Source organism: Lichenostomus cassidix, chromosome 5 (assembly GCF_008360975.1).
Source record: "Lichenostomus cassidix isolate B80296 chromosome 5, HeHo_3.0, whole genome shotgun sequence".
NCBI classification, from domain to species: Eukaryota; Metazoa; Chordata; class Aves; order Passeriformes; family Meliphagidae; genus Lichenostomus; species Lichenostomus cassidix.
This window is the reverse complement of record NC_139486.1, coordinates 39,196,082-39,219,988: the sequence shown is the minus strand read 5'-3', so window position 1 is coordinate 39,219,988 and position 23,907 is coordinate 39,196,082. Positions and strand designations below refer to the sequence as shown.

General features: G+C 36.5%; 1 protein-coding gene across 1 annotated transcript in view; it reads left to right on the top strand.

Moving 5' to 3' along the window:
* The first annotated feature begins 712 nt into the window (after positions 1-712).
* MYBPC3 (myosin binding protein C3) overlaps positions 713-23,907 on the top strand; it is a 62,877-nt gene continuing 39,682 nt past the window's right edge. Inside the window, exons 1-10 of the mRNA XM_085062590.1 lie at positions 713-868; positions 9,566-9,832; positions 11,764-11,859; positions 12,078-12,164; positions 12,312-12,460; positions 13,420-13,537; positions 14,895-14,943; positions 16,169-16,213; positions 18,456-18,512; positions 23,328-23,351. Coding sequence (XP_084918716.1) covers positions 844-868; positions 9,566-9,832; positions 11,764-11,859; positions 12,078-12,164; positions 12,312-12,460; positions 13,420-13,537; positions 14,895-14,943; positions 16,169-16,213; positions 18,456-18,512; positions 23,328-23,351 — 917 coding nt within the window. The 5' untranslated portion in view covers positions 713-843. The remainder of the gene's footprint in view (positions 869-9,565; positions 9,833-11,763; positions 11,860-12,077; positions 12,165-12,311; positions 12,461-13,419; positions 13,538-14,894; positions 14,944-16,168; positions 16,214-18,455; positions 18,513-23,327; positions 23,352-23,907) is intronic.

Genomic DNA, 23,907 nt, shown 5'->3' with positions numbered 1-23,907 from the left:
ATCTTTTCTATATGATTAAGCAAAATTGAAACTTCTAGAGGTATAAAACAGAACACTGGAACTATTTTTAACATGATATTTAATAGAAGAAAAAAAAAACCTTGTTAGTTATCAAGAAATGTATGCTGTGGATCAAGTGGGTGGATGGGGAGGGAGGACTGAAACTATTTAAGTAGTGTCATGCTTTCTACTTGTGACTGCAAATGTCAGTAATGTGTAAGTTTCTCTGCAAGAAAAAATTTTTCTTTCCTTAAGGTTCACAGTTAGTTCCACAAATAAAGTCTTCAGTAGAAGAGCTAAAAAAAGAAACAAGAAAAACAGATTCTAAGGGGCTGTTCAGCTCTGACCCAATTATAAAAATAACAAAAACTGAAATAAGTAGTAGGAATTTAAGCAAATACACACTTAGAGTAAGTAGGAACCAGCTTACAGGAGATGTAACTATCAGCTCTAGTTTGCTGAATGTGCTATAAACATGGCAATGTTGGAATTCTTAGTGCAATACGTGCCTGGAGCTAGAAAATGCGCTGTACGCATGTGCAACATCACATTGTGCTCTGGTTTATACCAACAGATCAGTGGTAGCCAGCCTTGGGTGGCTGGAGCTCTCTGCCTCCTGGAACTTGGCTATATTTATCCCAGCTGATGTAGCCTGTCAAGTGTGCCCTGCTGCTGATAAGGGTTGGAGTTGACAACAGTGGGGGATCAAGGGGGAGGAGCAGGATGGGGGGTTCCATCGAGTAGCTCTTTAGGGGGTCTCAAAAGCCCTGCAGACACATTCCTGTTTAACTCATACCCTGCTTTCCAGACATAACTGGGAGCTCCATCAGAAACAAAGTGAAGATGCCAGAGCCTGGGAAGAAAACAGGTAAGGATCATAGCTGACAGACAAAACTAAGAACAGCTTGACAGGAAAAATGTGAGTAGATTATGGATTCTACAGAAATGAGATGCCTCAGTGGGAAAAAAAATTGACAGGAAAAAGAAATTTTATTTTATCAAGTTATAAATGTAAGCGATATTGAGTGATCTTGCAGAGAAATCACTAATTGGTTTGATAACCCTCAGCCACAGAATTTTCTCAAGAGACTCTGGATGAGAAAAAAATAGAGGTGAAATGTGTTTAATTCTCAGATATTTTTCATTTCTCATTTCCTTTCCTAGTCACCTTTAGGACTCTGGGAAAAAAAAAAAAGCTTGTAGTCTCTCTCTTGGACAGATAAATAGAATAAACCTCTCCTACTTTTATTTGGGGTTTGGGGTTTTTTTCCCCTGACAATTTGTTGAAGTATTATTGGCAAAATGTAATGGTATTTATTGTTAGTGAACTCTCTGTGAAAATGAAAGCAAACAGTATCTGGTTCAGAGCTTATTCTTCCTAGTTTTTTCAACCACTGACAAAGAATTCTAGAGAAACAGACAACACTGTATTGTGAAGAATATATGCAATTTCCTTTCCCTCACCCTCCTGCATCCCTTCTCCTTAAGCCAGAAAATAACTAGCCCTTTTCAGAAATCCAAGGTCACAGAGCCACAGAGAAAAATCCCAGGAAAATACTTCAGATTTACAGAAGTTTTAATTTAAAATCTTCAAACAAGGAATCACTCAGATGCTGCCCACATAGGGGAGGCCTAGGATGGGGTGCAAGGTGCAATGGATCTGGTGTTGTGAGGAGGAAGAGAGCCTGGGAAAAAAGGTTTAGCTTCAGTACACCTGCAGAGGAAGATGCCTCAGTAATGCTTTGTGTCCACAAGTAAGTTTGGGAAAAAAAATTGACAAAAGCTAAACTTATGATTGTTTGTCAAGTGGGAACATATTCAGTACCCAGGGCTGGAGAAACTTGTATTAAATCTGGGATTCTACACTTTGGAGCACTCACTTCATTGATGCCAGGGCATACCACTACCTGAAAGTACAGTACAGGGTGCACATGTGTTTAATAAAGTGCAGTTTCCAGAGTTAGCCAGTAACAGCTGTGGAGACTTATTAACAATGGCCTTTGTGCTTTGCAAAGGCCTTAGCAGCCATCAGCCTCCTCTCAGTTTGGTCAATGAGAAATCTCCTGTGGTCACCGTAACTAAAGAAGAACTTGTTAAGAAGAACCTTCATTCAACCAAAATATTTGGGATCAGCCACTGCCAGAGGCAGACCCGTTACACACCCAGAGGCTCTCCCATTACCAACTGCAGAGCACTAAAGCATGGTTAATGCCAACAAGGTTATTTATGTTCCCTCTGCATGATAACCCCAAAGCAACAGTGGTGCCACCAGTCCTTCCATTTTATTACAAATATAATGTCATAGCCATAAGGCTGCAGTTTCTGATAAAAGTAGATTTGAATATAAAAACACACATTAGATCTTGTAATTGTAGACAAAGCCTTGAAAATATAAGCTATAAAAGTTCATTAATCACCCCCCAAAAAACAAAATTCTTACTCATACTCTGTTTCTAACATCACATGATTTTTAAGTTTCATTGAAATGTGTAATGGTTGTGAATGCAGGCAAAAAACAAAACAGAGTGGGAAAATTTGACAACGTGATCACCTTGGCATTGTGACTTATGATTTCTAACTGTTAACTGCCTTTAAATTAATATTTTCATTCTCTGTGGAAAAGAGGCAATGTCTCTGTTTACGAAGATGCCCACTTTTGCTGGCTAATGGTGAGGAGAAATGCTATTCCGACTTATTTCTCTAGAGAGATCTAACAGGTGTCTAACATCACTAGTCCTACACAGTTCTTATGAACAAACCAGACCAAACACTGGGATTATCACAGCAGGGGGAGGAAAAGCTCTTATTACCCACAATGACTGAGACAGAAGCAGTCACATGCCCCGTAACTTCAGAGAGGATCTTCTCAGTCTCCCAGGAGACACTAATCCCTTTGGTTTTCTATTTCATGTTGTTTATATAGTTCAAGCCATTTCAAGATGGGATAATGTTGAGCACCATCTCAGGAGGGCTGAATAACCATTGGGGAATTCATACTTGGATAAATCACAATTCCTGCCTTCCACACACCATAGAGTTAGATTACTGAAGAACCCAATGAAGTCTGTTGTATGTATTACTGAAATTTGTGCATCTGGTGTATAGGTAAAAGAAAATTCTTCATGTCAGAGAATGATCAGAGATAGTCTGCATAAATCTGCTGTTTTAACAGGCCTTTCAACATGTTAAAACAACAAAAACCAAAGCACCCAAAAAACCAACAAAACAGCAATAACAACAACAACAAAAATTGAATAAACCATTAAACTTAAAATGCTGTGGTGAAGTAGATTTTCAAACTGACATTCTTCCACTTTAAACTGCCCAACTGAAATACTTCAGGAAAAGGCACTCCCCCACTTATTTCAAGAATGCCAAAAGAACTGTCTTAGCACTCCAGAAAATCCATACCATCCACAAGAGCAATGGGATATAGAAGACCTGTGAGAGTTTAATGTAAAGCAATCAAACTTTGAAAAGCACCACTTTTTGCAGGATTCTGTTGCAGAAACTTTGTTCTTCTCCCTTTGATTTAACCGTGTAATAGTTAATCTTTGTTCAAAGGCTCCCTGTCTGGAAAATTTTGATCATTTTTTATTGTTCTGAAAATTCAGAAAGGTTAAAAAACCCGAACCATTTCCCTAAGAATGTTTTGTGACCTAAAGAGGTAATACTTGACTTTTTAAACATCAAATTTAGTAAGTAAGTGGGACTTAATGGGAAATGTGTGCATTATTGTCACTGGAAAAGAAGTTTGCCCACCTTCTCTGAAAATCAGTCAACTTTTATTCACATATTTTATAGATTGAGCAGTCTAGATTTTGCAGTTCAGATCAGGAAATTTCACCAAGTATTTGCAAATAACTTGTAAGTACACAGAGGCTTCCATAATAATAATGTTGCATAATGAAGAGTAAACTGCAGAATTTTAGTTTGAATATCATTCTTTTACATTTGCAAGCACCTAGCACAACAAAGTACTGCAACAAAGTTCTATGCACCACAGGAATGCAGGAAAAACCCTAAATTCATACAGATGCAGTTTTGTCTTTTGTAACTTCAGATTCAAACCAAGATGAACAATTACTATCCCCATTCCACAGAAAGTATGATGGATGCATAGAGAGAGAGGTGACTGATTAGTGAAACTATTCCTTGCCTGTTGCTCATGTTGCAGGAATTTGCAATCTCAGCTGCTGAAGTAGGCAAGGAATGATAAGATTGAGTTGTTCAATAGCTTTTGGATCATGGAATGATTAAGCTTGTAATTGCAAGAAGCCACTTAGGTCCTGACCAAGGAATGTGCAGCATCTTTATATAGTTCCTCAGAAAGGAATTTACAAGCTCTGTTACTGAAGTCTGCTTATCCTCAGTTTGGCTTTTAACTCAATGGAAGAACAAATGGTATAGAAGGAAAACTGGATGCCAAGTGCAAGCAAAGATCAATTTTCAACATGAAATCTTAACAAATTAAAGAATTCCAAAAGCTAATACTCCTTTTGTAATATCAATTAAATATAATGACCAATACATATTTTAACACCAAATACACAGAATGTGCAGTAAGATAACTCAGCTTTGTGAGAGAAACCTGTGACTATTTTGTCTAATTTCACTCATTACAAATTACTGCTGTGGTTTCTAGCATCTGCATTCAACCAGATACATTAGATTCTCCTCAAGCATTTATACCTTTAACAGGTTTTATTTCAGAAAGGCAGAAATATAATTTGAAAATGTCATCTAACACTCATTCTCCTCTACCACTCTATCTAGTGAAAATCACTCTTGTGAATCCCCACTGCTTCCTCACTTTCATTTCACGTACTTCACACATACGTTGAAATTCCTTTTTTTTTGGGAATAGGTTTTCAGCTAATTCTTGTGATTCTTAACACAAGATTATTTAGGGAATGTTGCTAGAAAATGAAATTATTTTGGTAATTTGAACATTATCTTAATATACACCTTACCTCCACTTTTTCTGACAATAATGAAATAAGAATTGCTCTTCTAGCTTCTAATATTGATTTTAATCTTATTAGAGATACAACAGTACTTACTAGCTGCCTACTAACCATTTAATGCTGTACAAAGACAACAGAAAAAACAGTCTCTGCCTTAAAACACTCACAAAATAAAAGCCCAGTAAATAGATAGGTAGCTCAACAAGAGAGTAAAGGAAACAATTATTAGTACTATAGATAGCAACCTTGGTAGTAGCTTAGCCATTTCTTGGTTTTCACATAGGAGAGTATGAAAAAGATTTGAAGCATAATAGTAAACTTGTTTGATGATGGATGTTAGAAGGACATTGCTTCAAAGCAGGTCAGAAAACAAAGTAGAAAGCATGAAAATGCTAATATGAAGATTTAATAAATCTTCAGGAGAATGAAGGCAGAATATTAGTTTTGTTATTTTATTTAGGTGGCTATACAGAAAAACAGTTTTGGAACTTAAATTATTTCATTCTAGTTTAATTTGGCTCAAAGCAAATGTATTTTATTTTTCTTCATCCTCCTGATTGAAAGACCTACTAATAAATTATCAAAATGCAATCTGATCACAGACCTGCAAACAAAGGTTTTTATTACTGACCAAGTAAGCTGTAAGTCACATAATATACATAGTTTCATGGCTGATTTCAGGTGTCTCAAGAGTTTTAGAGGATGCAGGTTCTGGTAGCTGCAGCATTAACCACCGAAAAGTTTCTGCAAGATAACTGCAGACCACATACAGCTGTTTCCTCTTCTGCTTGGGGTAAAATTTGCTGGTTTACGTTACTCAGAAATTATGTGAGTGTGTTTGCATTATGGAAGCTAGAAGTGACTAGAAAGGCCTGGGATATGAGCAGTGAAGTGTTGAAAATGGGTTAGTACAAAGTAGCCCTAGGCTCATTTTCTTTTATTAGCTTCACATCCCTTTTCTGCCCCTGTGTTAAATACCCATAGCAACACCAATTCCATCCCCACAAAACACACACACACACAGAGCGCCTTCAATCGTTCCTGTCTTCATCAGCACTGGTAACTCACAGGGGTCTCTGCTCTCTTCCCAGAATTGCCTTAGCATGCTGGTACTAATGTCAGTTTTCTCTCCCCTGTGCAGGCTGGGTCAGAATTTATCAGGAATCAGAGGGTTAACCAAGTGGGCAGCAGAAGGCATGGGCTACTTGGTCATCAGGTGCCCCAGCCCTGTGGCTCCTAACTGCATGTTCAGCTGGAGTCTGGATAAACACAGGACAGTGCCTGAGATCTGCCAGTGCCTGACAGGCACAAGAGCTGCAAGACACTCCACAACATCACACAAGAGGTGTCACAGTCATTGGGTTTTCCACAGCCTCATTGTGGTGGTCATATTCAAGAGTGTTTAGCGTGTGGGATGGATATCTGGAACTCAGAGAGGTATACCTGGGTAGAAGCCAAATGCTGATGTGACAGAGATTGCCAGATGGGGAATGTGTTCCTGATAAAAGCAGGCAAAAGTGCAGTTCTCAGGAAGACAAGAAGTTTTGAATGGTAGTGTTTAGGATTATTCCCGACGAGGAAAGAGCTGAATTAGATTGGTGTAACTGTATGAGAAAAAGAAAACTTCTGGTCAACATGGATTTACATGTTACTTTAAGTAGCGACCACCATTAAGGGGCGGGGAATAATGAATAATATAGCGCATTTTTCCCCAAAAGGGAAAATTATGGTATTCTCTTGACATGCTTGTTCAGTGATCTCTCTTCTGCAGCAAAGTGATTTCCTGTAAAATCTCCAGACCCTCATCTTTAGTTTTCCTTTGTAAATAGAGCAGCGAAAGATGAAAGGGAATATAGCTGGATAGAGAGAAGCCACTTTGGACACTGCCCCCCACTGACTGAATCTCGAGTACAGGGAAAAGATTCCATGAAAACCCGAGTCTCCTTTACCTGTGAAAAGTGGGTACACAACAGCTGTTCTTGCAGGCCTTTGCTCTCATGGGAGATTTTGGGCTTTTCCAATTTTGTGCTTTACCAGAAATATTCACCATCATTTTAAGTTGGAACTAAAGTGAGTCTTTTGGCAGGAAAGGGGGGAGGGAATACAAGGAGACTTATTTATAAACTTCTACATATGTGTTTAGATTTCCTAAAGCCAGAAATGTTGTGTAGTGGTGGAGATTTCTCACTGTGTTCTCGCCAACAATTTTGCTCTTGTTGAGTCATCTAAAGCAAATGTAAGAAACCTAATCACTTTACAGGGTGTGCAGCAGATCAGAGTTACTTCCAAGTATGCATGTCATGAAACCCTGCCATTGTAGGCTGGAACCTTTACAAATTACTTTGCTGTTAAGTAATTAATATATTTATAGATTCTTTTGTGCTTAAACAGAAGAGTGATGATAATAGCACTCAGAAACTATAAACATGTCTGTAGAATCATAGGCAAAGGAGCCAGGAGTCAATAGTGGAGTGAGTTCCAGATCTGACCAGTCTCCCCATCGTGCAGCAGCCTGGCCACCTTTACATGTCTTTGGAATCCTGGATGTGTGACCTGCTGTGTACATGAGCTCTCCTGCCATTATTGGGGATACACTGCATCAATGTATACCCTGCTGCGATGTTTAGGGAAGGGCAATACTGTACCAACAGGTGTGCAACTGATAGCAGGCAGCACTCTGTAGGTCTACAAAGCATTATAATTTTTAAGAACTATTGCACCAGATTAGAAAAAAGTCTCAGTTGTAAGCATGCAGGAACATTCCAGTCCCAGAGGAAATTTCACAGTTTCAACGGGGAAGGAAGGCATGCAGAAGAATAAAACAGGAAGTCAATCAAGGCTTTTACAGGCTCATTGAAAACTAATATAGTTTTTTCATCAGATATATAAAAGGAGGGGGAAAGAAATTGAAAAAATGTAACTTAAGTTTTTATATAACAAAGAAAAGCAAAATTCAGTATTTCCATATTTACTAACTTCTAAAACTATTTGTAGTTCACACTTTTGATGCTTAAGGAGTTTTGAATCCTTTGCAAAGCAATGCAAGAAGCATGACTTGTATTACGACTAAAGACCAAAGGCCACCATATGAAATTTTTACAGATGTAATTCCATTAAGGTCAACAAATCTATGCAGTCTGATGACATGCTACAGGAATAGACATTTTTCTAAAATGAGCAGATGGTATTATTAATAATATACAATTTACATGAACTAAAGCACCTGTTTGAACATGAATATAAACTTTTTCTCTTAAAACATTTTCGTGCTGTGTTCCTTTCAGTTTTATTAAGCAGAATCAAAAGTTCAAATTTAATTATAACCATTGTCGTGTTTGGAAGAGTTCTTGTTGCTGCCACAGTAGGAAAGCCATAGACAATTTGCCACAGAGGTGACTGATAAAATTAGATGTGATGAAATTATTAGCATTTTATAAAAACAGCTATACAGGGGTGAGTCAACAGAAAGATGGCAGACTGATGCACAAAAATACATGCAGTGCATGAATCAGAATGTTAATTGCTGGTATTTTTACACATGAACATAGCTCATGGCAGTTAGCAAAAAGATAACTGGTTTTATTAAGACAAAAACATGAGCATAAAATTAAAAACTTGATCCAAAATAATGATTAAGAACTATAAATAAATAAATCAGGGTAAAGAAATTAGTAAAATAAGTTACCTTATTAAAGTCTAATCTTTAGAGAGAGTAAGATACTCATAGGTCAAAATCATGATACATTGCTTGCTTACAATTTCCTGTCTGATGTGCTACTTTGATTACACATGAAGTAAAACATCATTTGATTTATACTTGTTCACCCTACATACCAATAATTTCATTAATTCTCATTACACGCTTCCTAAGTGTTTCTCAACACATTGAGGAAATACTTTAATCCACCTTGCAAGTACTTCAACTCTTAATGCTGAAGTGAACTTCTAAATGCAAACAATGGTTGATATTATTTTAGCTGGGATGAAATTAAAAGGGTCATCATAGGAATGTGAATCCTTTTCCACTAAAGCCTTGATCAGTCAAGGACTAAAGATGAACCATTTAGAAGGACTAAAGATGAACCATTAATTCATTGTGGTATATTAGGGCACAGGTTACTGTAGAAGCTGTAGTGTTGTTGGGGAACAGATCCTGATCCTCTGTAACAACCACATTAAACAGCTGTTAGGACAAAATGAATATTTCTAAATAAAAGTGCATGGCAAATTAATGTAGACAGCTTGATATGTAAGAATATATACTATGCCATCTTGTCATAGACCAAAACATTCACTTATGAAAAAATCAGAGCTCATTTTGGGGAGAAAGAAAGTGGAAGACACAATGTGAGGTGACTTTGCTATCCATTCCACTTTTTTTCATGACAATATGAAGAAGACATGACATCTCAGTCAGACACAGAACTTGAAAAACTCAATAACAATTCCACAACTTCTCTGTGGAAAGTGTTGTAATTTATATCTTGCATGGGCAGATGGGAGAGAAAGGAGACAGCTGCTGCAGCCACAACAGCTGACTACACCAGATATGCCGCAATTGCAAAACAGATTTTTCTGAGCCCTCTCTCTTTTTTTAGTTTCTGCATTTACCAAGAAGCCAAAGACAACAGAGGTGACAGCCGGAAACACAGCTGTGTTTGAAGCAGAGACAGAAAAATCTGGCATCAAGGTGAAATGGCAGCGAGCTGGCACAGAAATTACTGAAAGTGAAAAATATGTCATCAAGACAGAAGGAAACAAGCATTCACTGACAATCAAAAATGTAGGAAAAGAAGATGATGTGACATATGCTGTAATAGCTGGAAGTTCCAAGGTCAAATTTGAACTCAAGGTCAAGGAACCAGGTACAGCATTTCCTAAGCAATCCTGATTTCATCAGTATTTCCAGTCCCACATGCAATCTTCATGAATAAAGCCCACAGAAATTACCCTATTTTAACATTGTAAAATTTCTCTACCAGAAGTACTGTTTTGCCCAATTATTTGAAGCTACTAATTCATATTAAGCTGAGAAATACATTTCCTGTGGCTAAAACACTTTCCAGGTGTCAGAAATTCACAGAGTGGAGATCACAGGGGAAATGTCAATGTAAACCTTTAGACTTCCATCAAGCTCTTACACTTAAATACTGAAAAGCAAAGCACAGCTAATTTAACCCTAACCCTGACCTAAACTAAGATGCCTGATCTTAGGACAGGAATTTTTAAAAATTATTTCATTTAAATACAAAATTGTAACAACTGACAAAATATTTACTAGTTATGCTGTAATGTTTCTAGAAGCTCAAACATTCCCCAAAATTGCCTCAAAATTACCTATTAACAAAAATGCATATTTCAAGAGGGGCTTGAATACAAAGAGTAACCTTTGCATTATTTGTGTATGACCTATTATTACTACCTCTGTATACATTAAAAGACTAGTTTGATGGGAAGTTCAAGAACTTCCCCAGGCTCTTCCTCATAATAAATATAAAGAGTCAAATTCCATGGAATTTTCTCATGAAAAATTATCTGAAGATGCTTAGGATAGATGAAATTACTCTTTGTTTGAAACATTTTGTCCTTCCAGATACCCTTTTCCCTCCAAAATGGTACCCATCTACCACTTCTGATATTTTACTTTTTGCTTTTTAATTTGGTGGAAAGCCTCGAACTCAGGTTGTTTATATCACCTCCTCTTCTTGGTTGTCACTGTTTGTTCTAGCAGCATGATGAGACCCTGTGAGATTTTCTGGTCAGCTAAGATACTGGTGAATATTTAACAGGATTCAGGATAACCTGTTCCATATGCAAAGACAGCACATGACACATTATGAGTAAGGGGAAAGCCTAGTATTCATTAGGACTATTTGACAGCTGTCAGAGCATATAGAAATATGGTCCTGCTGACAATCTCATCTCGAAAGCAAACTGATCCATATTGCACTAGTTACAGCTCCCTCATTGTCTTTCAGGTTAGTTCCATGTAGAGCCTGCTAGGGACAGGTAACCTGCTAATAATGCTACAGAGTAGAGTGAAGCAGAGTATGCAATGTTCTGGAGTAACTGGATTGCCCATTATTATTTGGAAGTGGCTCCACTACCTACAGGGAAAAAATATCTTGCTGCAACTGATCTATTTCAAGAAATTCTACCTCCCTCCATCTGCTCCAGTTGCTCACTCCTACTCCATTTTCTAACAATTCTGTCTTCTCCATTGTGCCAAGTACATTTGCCTGAATTTGTCTCTGAGGTCATGGTTTAATTAAGAGGACACACACTTCCATAAGCCAGGGGAGGAAATTACAGATGGATTTTTAAAATACTTTATCCATATTGTTTACTAGCAGTGTCTAGAGCTTTTTCCAAGCTGCATACATCAATAGACTTTGAATTCCAACAGCATCATTACACAAAATCTCATGAACAAGCAAATTCTTTACAAAGATAATAATTACATCATTTTTTTTTCATTACTTTTCTGTTTAGATCATTGATGTTTGCAACAAATAATAACATTATTCATCACCTGACAAGTTTCTACACATCAAGACTATAGAATTTATATTCTATCTACGGCATCAGTTCTTTTTGAGCTCAGCAAAAGAAAAGGACTCATCATCCAACTTCAGTAGGCCCCTTCTGCTTCTAGCACATCCTCTAAGCTCTAGGAAACCACAGCTAATTTCTCTGCTTTTCCTATCATATATTAAAGGCTGTTCTTTCACAAAATTTCTTCAAAAAGGAAGAGGAAATATGACTTTCTCTAATCTTGGCTTACATTCATTTCCAGAAAAGAGTGAGGCAGTCAGTCCTGCAGAAGCTGCTCCAGCCCCAGCTGCCTCAGAATCACCTGCTCCACCAGCAGAAAGCAGCCAAAACACAGAAGGTAATACAGAATGAACATTCTCATCAAGTCTGGTTTAGAACAAGTAAGGAAGAACATACACAGGGACTCCTTAGAGTAAGTGAGATAGAGACAGTAGATGATAAAGAATAAGGAATCTCAGAGGCAGAAGAAACCTATCTAAATATTTTTAAATTAACTAATTCACTATATAGCTTGATACAAAATGTTCTAAATAGTGATTATGATGCTTATTTCAGGTTCATCTGCTGAGACAAAACCAGAAGAACCTGTGGACCCCATTGGGCTCTTTTTGGCACGACCCCAGGATGGAGAAGTTACTGTTGGTGAGTATAAAATGTCAGTCAAGTGAAGTTTGTAAACTGTACCTGTTACATTACTATTTAGCTCTCCAGGTACAAGGTGACAACAGTGATGTAACAGATAAATTAAACATTATTCATAATTTTATTGTAACCTACTCCTTTTGCAAGGTGGAAGCATCACATTCACCGCCAAAGTGGCAGGTGAGAGCCTGCTGAAGAAGCCATCAGTGAAATGGTTCAAAGGAAAGTGGATGGACCTGGGAAGCAAAGTGGGGAAACATCTCCAGCTACATGACAATTATGATCGAAATACCAAGGTACAGTTGGCAGAATAGGGCTCTCAGTCTTCTAGGTATGATTTTTTTAATCTGAGGAAAATATAAATTACAATAGGAATGTTTTGATATTAAGGTACACAAAGCAACACACAAGGCTATACTTATGCATAGAAGTCTAGGTTTTGACCACGCAGAAAAGAGACAAGCTCTGCATATGGACTCTTGCATACTTCATCTATGACGAAATGAGAAAATGTCTGGAGGACTGAGGGAGTAGTTCATCACTATTTACCGCAGGATTCCCTTCATCTCCCTCTCAAGAAATAGATACTTGGTATATTTAAGAAAAAAACAAAGAATCAGACAGCTGTTTAAGTGTGGTCTATCTTGGTCTTAAAAGATCAATCATTTTGCTGTTAATGTTGGAATTTATTGCTCATTTGTGTTGTCTAGACTGCTTTAAGCAGCTGAGCAAGACCCATTTCCTCCCACAAATTTGTTCAAAGATACATGAGCAGAAATACAGGAGTCTGTACCATGACTTTGTATCCTCTGTGGTATATGAGCCACTACTACCCTCTCCTGGATGGAACTGGACAGACGTGCTCACATTAGCCACTCCTTTTGCTGAACTTTGGCAAGTGCTGTATACATTCTGGGGAGAGGTTATAACTGCTTCATGAAAGCTTTATTCCTGTTTCCAATGTACAGCAGTTATTGTTTGTACATTAGTGTCTGTACTTGCATCGTTTGCTAATATAACTTTGTATCCTCAGGAATACCTGCACTGATAATACCTTTTAGCTGTTCCTACTGATTAGGGGGTTACAGGTAATTTTTTTTTTACAGTAATGAGTTGGACACTCAGGAGGTTCTTACTTCTGAAAGGACAAAAAGACCTAGTTCATATCTTGTCTATTTCTCCCCATGTATCCTCTCTCTGTGTTTCACCATTTCATTTTCTAACTTATTAATTCTATTATTGGTGTCTGTTCTAGGTGTACACCTTTGAAATGGAAATCATAGAAGCAAACATGACTTTTGCAGGAGGGTACAGATGTGAGGTGTCTACCAAGGACAAATTTGATAGCTCTAATTTCAACCTGACAGTCAACGGTAAGATGAATTCCCACCATCTATTTTTTTTCTTCCTGCCTTTTTTTTCCTGCCCACCAACAATCCTTTCTGGTACATCGTGGTTACTACATAAGCACAGATCTCTAGCATAGACCTGAAGATCTAAAGTACACCTAGAGAGGCCCACAGAGGAGAATAGGATGGGTTGACAGAGACACAGATCATTAGAAATGTATCTTGGTCATCACTCTAGTTAGGACTGTGATGGTCTTATAGAAAGCATACAAAAATATACAGATCTGCCCACCTTTTCTCTGGCTTTATTCTGGTTTCAGACTCATTCTTTCATGATATTTAATTCCACTAGAATAGAAGATAAGTTCATTCTTATTTTGGCAAAATTTTAGTACTAAAAATGGCTATTTGAAAGAAAAGATTTAGATGTGTGACACTATTGTCAATTCCTTTTTCCTTCCTTCCTGATAAATTCAACTCACATAGAAGGACCTTGTGAGATAAAATTGCTTTAAGATCAGATCACTCATTTTACCTAATGCATGGTGCCTCCCTCACAAGTGCTGTACTGAAAACTTTGTAAAAATTGAAAAGCAAGTAAATTTTAACATCAACTTCCCCCTTGTGTAGAAGAGTTTGAGTAAAACAGTATAAGCATGGACCACCTGAAAGAGCTGAATGTTTGGACCATTTCCTGTTTCAGCAATTCTGTTGAAGGGGCTGCAACATTAACTTGTGTCCAGCTACCAGTGAACCTAACGCAAAGATAAAAGTTTATTAAGTTATTTGATCAGCAATGTTAATTTTTGAAGTTTCACTAGCTGGCTGTAGGACTCATAAGAATTAGGAGCAATAACTGAGAACAGTTCTTCTCCCACTAGCAGCAGTACACCAATTTATACCAATAGAGTAATACAGTTCTCTCTATACAACATCCTCGATTGAGTTCCTGTATCTCTCTACACAGTTACAGGAATTTATCATTGCTTTCAGAGGGAAGATTATAATTTAATATTAAAAATAGTATTCAATTGATGTCCAGTCATATTCTCATTAGGATTTAAATACTCTGTGAAGACACTATTGAAATTTAAATTTTGCAGCAGGAGAATTGACAGGCAAGAGATAAGACAGTTCATCAGGCTCCAGGTTATTAAGAAACATGAGATAGAAATAAATTATAAGATGTTGAAAGCTAACTAGTGAAGGCTACATGTTTAAAGATGATGCTTTAATCTTCCAATATGCAATTAATCCTAATCTACAATATAAGAATTTATTTTTAAAATGTCTGCAAAGGAAAAGTTTAGAAATAGCACCATATTTTTGCATTACTTTGACTTGCTCTCCCATTCTTCTTTATTACTTTTTGTCACATCAGAAGCACCTGTAAGTGGAGACTTGGATATTCGAGCTGCTTTCCGACGCACGTGAGTATGCACACCAGAAACCTATGTAGGTCAGGTTATACATCCATGTGGAAGTCATTACCTTCCCCAGGCAAAACCAGCCACCAGCAAAGCTGTTGTACAAAGGTACATGTGTCTACTAAGAAAATATTTCTACTATTAAAATACTATGCAACTCCTGGAAATCACCTAAGAGAGTTTGGATTTTGTACCATCGTAATAATCACGCTTGTCTTCATTTAGGCAATCAATAATATGTGCAATTGTAACAAGAACTTCAGCACCTTTTTTCCAGACCTGTAAAGAACACTCCAGTTCTTTATAGGCCAGTAGGGATGGAAAAAATATGGTGTGATGTTGGATTTGATTTTGTCTGGGTTGAGGAACTACATTTGCCTTAGTGCAAACATCTGCCAAACAAGGAGAGTGGAGTTTGGCGTGAGCTCTATAAGCAGCATATCCCTGATAACATTTCTGCAAGCATTTTGATTGCATCTGTTTTCATGTTCTACACCTATATTAATGTAATGAAGACAATGACATTGTGAGTGTCAGTGTGAAAACTCAGGTATGTGTAGTCTTAGACATTAAAGACTGGTGTTGAAAAGGTCGTCCTGCCCCATCTTTAACACTCTGATGTAACTCTTAATGGAATAATGTTCCCTTCTATTAGTAAGGTTCACAAAATTGCTTAGGGTTGTTTTGGGCTTTTTTTTTTTAGCTAGACATTATTAATATGTGCTTTCTTCTTCCTTCATTTAACAGTAAATAAGGTTTTGGTACAGTTTTTATATATTTTTGCCAAGTTACTAGACCAAGAATATTCCAACACCTGTTTCTCTATCTGTGGCACAAATCATCTGTGGCAATTCTTTGAGTATTTCCCTATAAATCCTATTTTTATATGAGTTGGGTTCTTTTAACATTTATCACAAAGAACTGAATAAGGCTTGCAGAATGGACAGTTAGGTCCATCTGTAGGTAGCTGACCAGCCTCACTGTGATGCCTGTGAGACAGAGGACACTCCATGCATAACTGCATTGTGCTATTTCACTGCAGTGAAAGCAGCCTGCAAGAGCTTTTCTGCTTGTTGGCACAATTAAAAGAATTTAGAATCAGTTCAAAGTGAGTGCAGCATGAGCAGCTTCAGGCTGTTCAGATTGTCAGTTTCTTCTGTAAGAATGAAGCCAGATTTTGAACTGAATTGTTTAAATCTGAAGCTTTGTCTTTGATACCCTCACTCAGGAGCCTAGCAGGAGGGGGGAGACGGATGACTTCAGCCTTTCTCAGGTAGTCACTCTCTGTGTCAGCAGACAGATTTAAGTCTTACAATGAACTGTCTCTCTCTGTTTAGGAAAAGGAGAAAAAAAAGCCTACAGAATTAAGCTGCAGCTTAAATTCCAAATAAATCATTGTTTTTTAATGTGTAGTATTTATATAAGATTAATACATACAAATAAGAAGTAATGTAAGACAAATGAAAAAAAACAAAAAAGATAAAACACAAGAATATAAAAGGATAGATAAAACTGATAAAAAAAGAAAAGAGTAGTTTGGTAGTTCAGTGAGAGGCAGATTCATCTACAGAAAACGCATGTGTTTGGCAAGTGGCATCTTCTCACCATTGTTAGAAGAAAAAAAGTAACTTTAAATTATCTGCATGTCTGCCCTCTCTGTTTTACATGTTTTCCTCTCTACTGAGCACATTCTGACTAAAATTGCTGCTGCTCACAGAAATGTACCAACACAAATATATATGAAAATCTGTTGTTTCCAGGCTCATTCCTTATCATATTATCATTAATTTTGTCCCTCTGTGCCTTTTGGTCCTAATGTTTTCTACTGTAGCAAAAAGCAGAGCTCAGAGTTTAGACAACTTCATGCATGTTAAAGCAATTATTAGAGCCTTATTTTTCAGAAAAGCTAAACCTTGACTGCTGGTCTTTCCTGAAATTTGATTTAACTACCATTTGTGAGGCAACAAGGTGGATAGTTATTTTCCCAGCTGTAAATCTGATTTACTAAATATTTGTTCACAGGAAACCATTCCCAAATTTGGGATTATACTAGTGATATTTATGTATGTTTTATGCCCGCAAACATGCCAAATCCTATGAAAGAAAGGCCAAAGATACATTTCTCCATTTGAGCCTTATACCCAGGAAATTATCCTTTTCAGTACTGTACTATTCTGAAAGTGATCACAGAAGTAAAAACAGTATTTCCTTAAAGAAAATATCTCTTCTGACAACATATTTCAAATTACACAGGCTCTAAATTGTTATTTAACCTTATATTGTCAAGCAGTGCAAGAAATTTGATGTTTCTGTTTAATTTTTAATTTTTTAAACAGTACTCATTTATCATCATTTATCTGTTGAGACTGTTTTCTTACTTTTAGAAATATTTGTTCCTGCAATACTGAGTTTTCCTGCACTGTGCATTGCCAGGGGCAGCATTGTGGTCCACAAGTACCACTAGTATAACTGCACAGAAAACTCAAGATAACAGAGATGTTAAGGAGCAGCTGACCATTGATGATAGTAGACTGGCTGTGATGAGGAAAATACATTTGGGCTTTCTAAACTCTGTCTGAATGCAAAGAAGACCTTTCTCTTTCTTTTTCCTAAGTGGAATTATCAGTAGTCATGAAATCCAGTGTAATTCCAAAAACTTTTTATAACAAAACCCTGAAGTGATATTTTAGGAATTAAATCTAAAGAAGCTATTGTAGTGATTTTATGCTGTTTTCAGAGTAGGTCAGTACTCCAAATGTTCAGAAGCACAGCTAAAACACAGTGGATTCAGAGCACCAAAAATAACATTGTGCATTCCATCTGAGTTCACTGTAGGTAACAGGCAGAACTACACACCAAAAAGCTCCTGCCTGGTGGTTCTTGTTCCCACAAACCAACTCATCACAACATTGCTTGGCATGATGCTTGTTGAACAAGTGCACATTTAACGTCATCTCAGGATGAAAGCCAGATCACAGAATTCCTCCCTCAACTCCCCCAAGCACCAAAGATGTGACACATTTTTTTTTCAGTGTAATGATTTCTGGTATCACGAAGAGCCTTAAGAAACAATTACAGCTGGAATAATACTAAGCATAAAAAAGTGCTTTTCAATTGTAAGGCATTCCACAAAAAGCCTAATTAATTACTGCCCCAGCTGTAAACAACATCCACACTCTTGAAAACTGGAGGAAAGAGGGAAGCTCCTGCAACACCTTCATGATAATGAATACATTCCAAATCCATATGGTGACCAAATGAATACCCTGTACAATTTCATGCACAATCACTACAGAAAAAGTACAAGTTCATTACATGCATTTTTTAAACCTATATGCAAATTAATATGAACACAGAGCCTACTTAAGTCACCTTCCATGTCAATGCATATTCTAATTCATTATAAACATATCTACTACTCCCCTACAAAAATATGTCATCTATATAGTGTTACATGCTCAAAAGCTATTCCCATTTCCCTCTGAAACTAATTATGGTTTTCCATTACTGTACAGTACCGAGGGACATGACGATGGGGCAGAGTTTAATTTTAGCTCCCTACTGAAAAAAAGGTGAGTAAAAATCCATAGACTTGGAGAAATAAAGCAATCAGCTTCTGTTGAACAACTCTGAAACACTAGAACTGGAATAAGTGAAAGTTTCATAAATTCAGAATCATTGTCATTTCCCTAAGCAGCTCTAAATGGAAAAAGTATGACAGGTAATTGTGGCTGAAATACATAGCATTTGCTGCATTTCTGCTAGGTTTATACAGGAGGAAAAAAACAACAACAAAAAAATATTTTTCCAAGGTAGAAAAGGCCTGGACTCAGGTAATTACATGTTTTCAGCAGCCCTTTTCATAAGAAGAAAACCAAAAACAAACACACAAAATAACCCACACAAAAAACAAACAACAAAAAAAAAAAAACAAAGGAAGAAAAAAGATTAAAATACCTATTTATAACGCTGCCTTACTAAGAATTTTCTGTCCACAATACTTTGCATCAGAGACCTGGGAGGACAAGCTTTTTTATTAGATACCTAAATGTTACTATTACACTGTTCAACTATATAAAATACCTATATATTTTATATAGATATTCTATGTTGCACAAATATGAGATAAATATTTTTTACTCTTCCAACTTTAATTCTCATTTCTTTCTTTTACTTTCACTTTTTTTTTTGGCTGGAATTTCTTCTCTAGTTCTCATATTTCCTTAATATATCTGTTTTCATAACCTGCTTATTTATGCCTTTCTCTTTTTACCAAACTCTTAATCTGAATGTTTTGGATTCCGCTGTTGCCAACAGAGAGTAAGCTTTCTATTTTATTTTATTATAAATGCATGGGTCACCCTGAATATAAAAACCATTTGGTTTGAAATATTGCATGTATCTCTGTCTTCTTTACATGTAGAACATGATAAAAATTGCATGGTGTGAAAGAAAATTATCAACTGCTAATTTCTCAGACAAATTTTTTAAAATAGTTTTAAGGTTAAAGTTAAGGCCATTCAATTATAATCAATGTCTTTCTCTGAATGCCATTTAGTTTTTACCATCACTTTCTTTCATATAACCAATTCTAAAATTTCCTTGAATTTCCAGATTTTCCCAATAACCTGCTGCTTTATATTCCTGTTGTCATAGTATTTAGAATCAGAAAAATCATTTGCATAATATTGTTGCTGATGCCTATCAAATAGATTATGAAGATTTGTTTGTGTCTTTCTATTCACTGACCCTGGCCACTCACTCTCTCTTTCCAGCACTTGAAGTTACTATAAAAACTTGTCACTTAGATTCATGTTTTGCAAATCTAAACTTATTTAGTTTAAGTTTTCACAATCAGCTGCTTGGATGAGTGTCGTTATGAATCTGTGTTCAGTCTCTGCTCAGGTGTTGGTATTGCTATTTATAAAATGTGGTTTATCCTCACAGAGTACAGGATCAATTTATTTGATGACAATGACATACGAAGAAGGCAATAAAGCCACAGTAGCCTCAGGTTAACTCACCCAAATTTCAGTAGGGCGAAAAAGGTCACACAGAATACAAAACCCTGTGTTAAAATATATGCAGTGCATCTTTCTGTAGGTGAATTCTGGGTTTGCAGTAATACCACAAGCAGAACACTTAAGGGGGGGACAGACAGATGAGACAAGAGAGACACCTATCAAACTTTGTATAGCTGACATTGATATCTAAGTTTCTTGTTTCAGCATGAACCCAAGTTGTTCAGTAAATTGTTAAGTAAATAGAATTTAGGTTTCCATAGAAAATGTAAGGCATAAAGGAATTACTTATATTTTTAATAAAATTTTAAATAAATGAAAACCAACATGAAAATATTTGCATAATTTCATACAGAGTCTCTTACTGGAATGAGGTGCTGAGTACTATGCGCCCCTCTCCTTATGCCTTTCCTTTTTACTCTCATAATTAGTTTTGAGCAATGATCAAACTCTAGAAGGCAGTAAAAATCTCTAGTATTTACTGAAATGTTAAATTTATGGATTTAAATATTCAATATTTGTTAGACTAGAAAGGTAATTCATTATAAGAAGCTTATAAATTTCACTGCATTTTAACAGTGTTTCTGCCATTTCTTGACTTTAAAATCTCTGTGTAGTGAATTTAAGAATATAAATTCACTGCTCCTAGTTATTTTTCACAGCCACTTCGGATGTAGTTTGTGGATTCTTCAGCCTTTGCACACGTCAGATTGAAGACCACTCTTATGAGAACCGATAGGCATAAAATCTCATAATGAATGAAATGGTTCTTCATTAAAACAGAACAGGAAAAGGGATTGCATGCTGGGGAACGTTCAAGAGCTATGCAAACTCAAACAGAATCAAGGATTATTCTTTTACCACTTCTGCTTTATTACACCATTTTACAAGTGTCCCTCAATCCACAGGTAATGATCATTCCCACTATAATAAAGAGCTTCATTTAACACTGTATCTCCTATCACTGTAATTTAATTAACTGGTGTTGACATACAGATGTCATGGGCCAAGGAGAGGTCATTGGGAAGAGGAAGGGAACAGCTGTCACAGAACTATTAAATGGGATAGTGAGCAGAGACCTTGAAGGAGGTGACAGCTGACAGGGTCCAATCAGTTGACAGTAACTGGATAGGAAGGAACCATTTCTGGGATGTACAAAACTATTTTTAACCCCTCCACATATGTTTAAAACATATCAGCTGCATATTCCATTTACAGCAGGTTCACTAAGCTGCATCTTGATGCCCCCAAGTGCATAGTTAACCTATGAGGTGATCTCTGTGAATAAGGATCCCCAACATCAGGGAGAATAACATAAGAGTGGGAGAAATCTCATGAGTCCAAGTGCTCTATTACTTTTCATACACTGCTTAGCTCCTGTTGGTAGAGGAGGAGTACAGCCTCTCTATGCAGACTCTGTGTCTTTCTGGGATCAAAGAGAATGTTTTAACAAATGCAAAATAGTGAAAAGGAGTACAGGGATGGGGAAAACTTTGCTCAAAGGCAAACACATTTTACCTTTTCTTTTTCAGAACTCAGTTAAACAGAAATTACAACCTTTAGCTTTTAGTTCCATTTTGCATGCAACTCACAAGCTTTTTCTTTTGATTAAAAAATATTAGTATTTCCAAGGAAGAGACTATATTCTTATGTTCAAATTTCTTATATTGCATACACCAGAACAGTACTGACAGATAAAACAATGGGATGACACTGAGTAATGGAAAAGCTAAAGCAAAAACAAGGGAAGTCTTCTCAATAGTGAGGGATATTAGACTGTGGAACTCCTTTGAAATTGGAAGATTTTTCTCATTATATACTTAAAAATAACTCACACAAAACATTTTTGAAAACTCCATGAATAATCCTACCTGTAGACTTTCAGATATAGAGTGCATATAAACAGACAAGCCTATAAGTAGGCAGATAGACAGAGAAACTACCAATATTTACATAATGTCTTAAGGAAGATAATAGTATTTTATTTTCTTAAGTCTTTCTTATTTCCTATTATATTTTTTAAGATACAGTTTCTCCACAGAAGTTTAATTGTACTAGTACAAAGAATTAAACATATATTAGAAATATTATATGCCCTGTGTTTTATATAGTAGTTAGTATTTAATGCTTCTATATCTATTTTAATTTACACACAATTAGAAATATTTGAAAGTCACTCCTTGATATGATCAGGGCAACAAGCCCAAGAAATACTTCTGTTAAAAAAAAAAATCTTGATCTATGTGGCAAATCAGTTCAGTTTTCCTATCTCCTGCTAAGCAAAACTACAAACCAGTTGTAGCAGTCTCAAAATAAAAGACAGGTTTATAGAAGAGGAATCCTGGTAAAATTTCTGGGTGATGCTGATACACTGTTATGGCAAAGCAAACACCCAGTCTGCTGCCCTTATCGTGGGCACTCCAAACTTCAGCTACTCCTATCAATTCAGTGAGTGCTGGTGAGGGCTTGGGGCTTAGTGAGTGCTAAACCACTTCAAAGATATGAGATATTGCATACCGTATTTCAGCTCAGTCTCACTGAGCTGAAATCCTCTTCTCTTGCTTCCTTTCTATTCAAGAGCTACAAGGTTGCTGGAAATTCCAAGCTTGGACTGCAGCACTTTAATAAATTCAGTGCTCCCATTAAACACAAACTTTTTTTTTGCAATAAAAGGAGTAGCAGAAATGTTTGGTTATATCTGCTGTCTGGACAGACTACAGTAGTACTAATTCTAAGAGACTAGCTGTACTGTTATTTTCATGAAAAAAATGGAAATACACCCAGTAACATTTCTTTTTTCTCTGCATCACCTGTTGCATAACTTGTCTTCTTTTTGGGGTTTATGGCCACAGAATATGACTTCATTAAAAGGGTGTGTTCTGCTGCACTGGAATCTGCTTGGTCCTAGTGATAATCAGAAACAACAGTCACAGGAAGTTCCTCCTCATAAAAAATTTTCAGTAAATTACTTCTTCCATAATTTCTCTATTTACCAAAATTTAGACTATGACAGGCAAAAATGCCATGATGACAGGGCGAAGTAGAGTTATTTATTTCCCTGGAAGGTGGTCAGCCATAACTAGAAACAAACAGAAGTGCCTGAGCTTATGATACAAATCCCACAGTGGAACTGTACAAAGTGCGGGAGTGAGTTTGATTGCAATATGGATCAGCATTTTCCTTAAGCCTCTTTCAGAGCATTTGCATGAGTTCCTTCATCTCCCTCTTACTGAAGCACAGACACGTTCTGCTAAGGGTGAAGATGACATTCATGGCCATTTGTATTAACACATGATGCCCTTTTTCTTGCCCATTGGGATGCTGTGTGTTTTTCCAAACGGTTCTCTGCCTTTTTCTGGAGTACAGCAGCTTCTTGCGCACTACAAATCGGTAAGGTTATGTCAATTTCTTTTCCTACTTATGGTCTTTTAAATAAAAAATATGATGGCAGATAAAATGCCAGAAACCTATCCCAAAGCCAGATAGCCAAATTTTCCCTTAATTTTACTAAAGCAAACATTAATTCTTCCATAAACACTCGTTCTTTGGTTAAACTGTAAAATAAGTAGACCAATGTAAATACTGTCTTGTTTGCCACTACTCACCAGTCTCTTTATGTTTTATAGATTACAACAGACAACAGTTTTCTTTACAACAGATAAAAAGAATCACAGATTATTAAGGCTTTTATGGAAGATAAAAAATGTTCTGAGTAGAAAAGTATATGTTTCTTATTTGTATAAATCAACTACCAGCATACCAATTCAGTTCCTTGCTTTGCCATGTTCCATGTTTTGTGCGTTGACTACGACAAGAAAATAAGTGTCCTTATGTTCCTATTACCCATCATTAAAGGAAGTTAAAATTTATTCATTTTGGTTGTTAGAAATAAACCCTTCTGGACAGAATTGAATTTTAATCACTATATACATAAATAAAAGTAAAA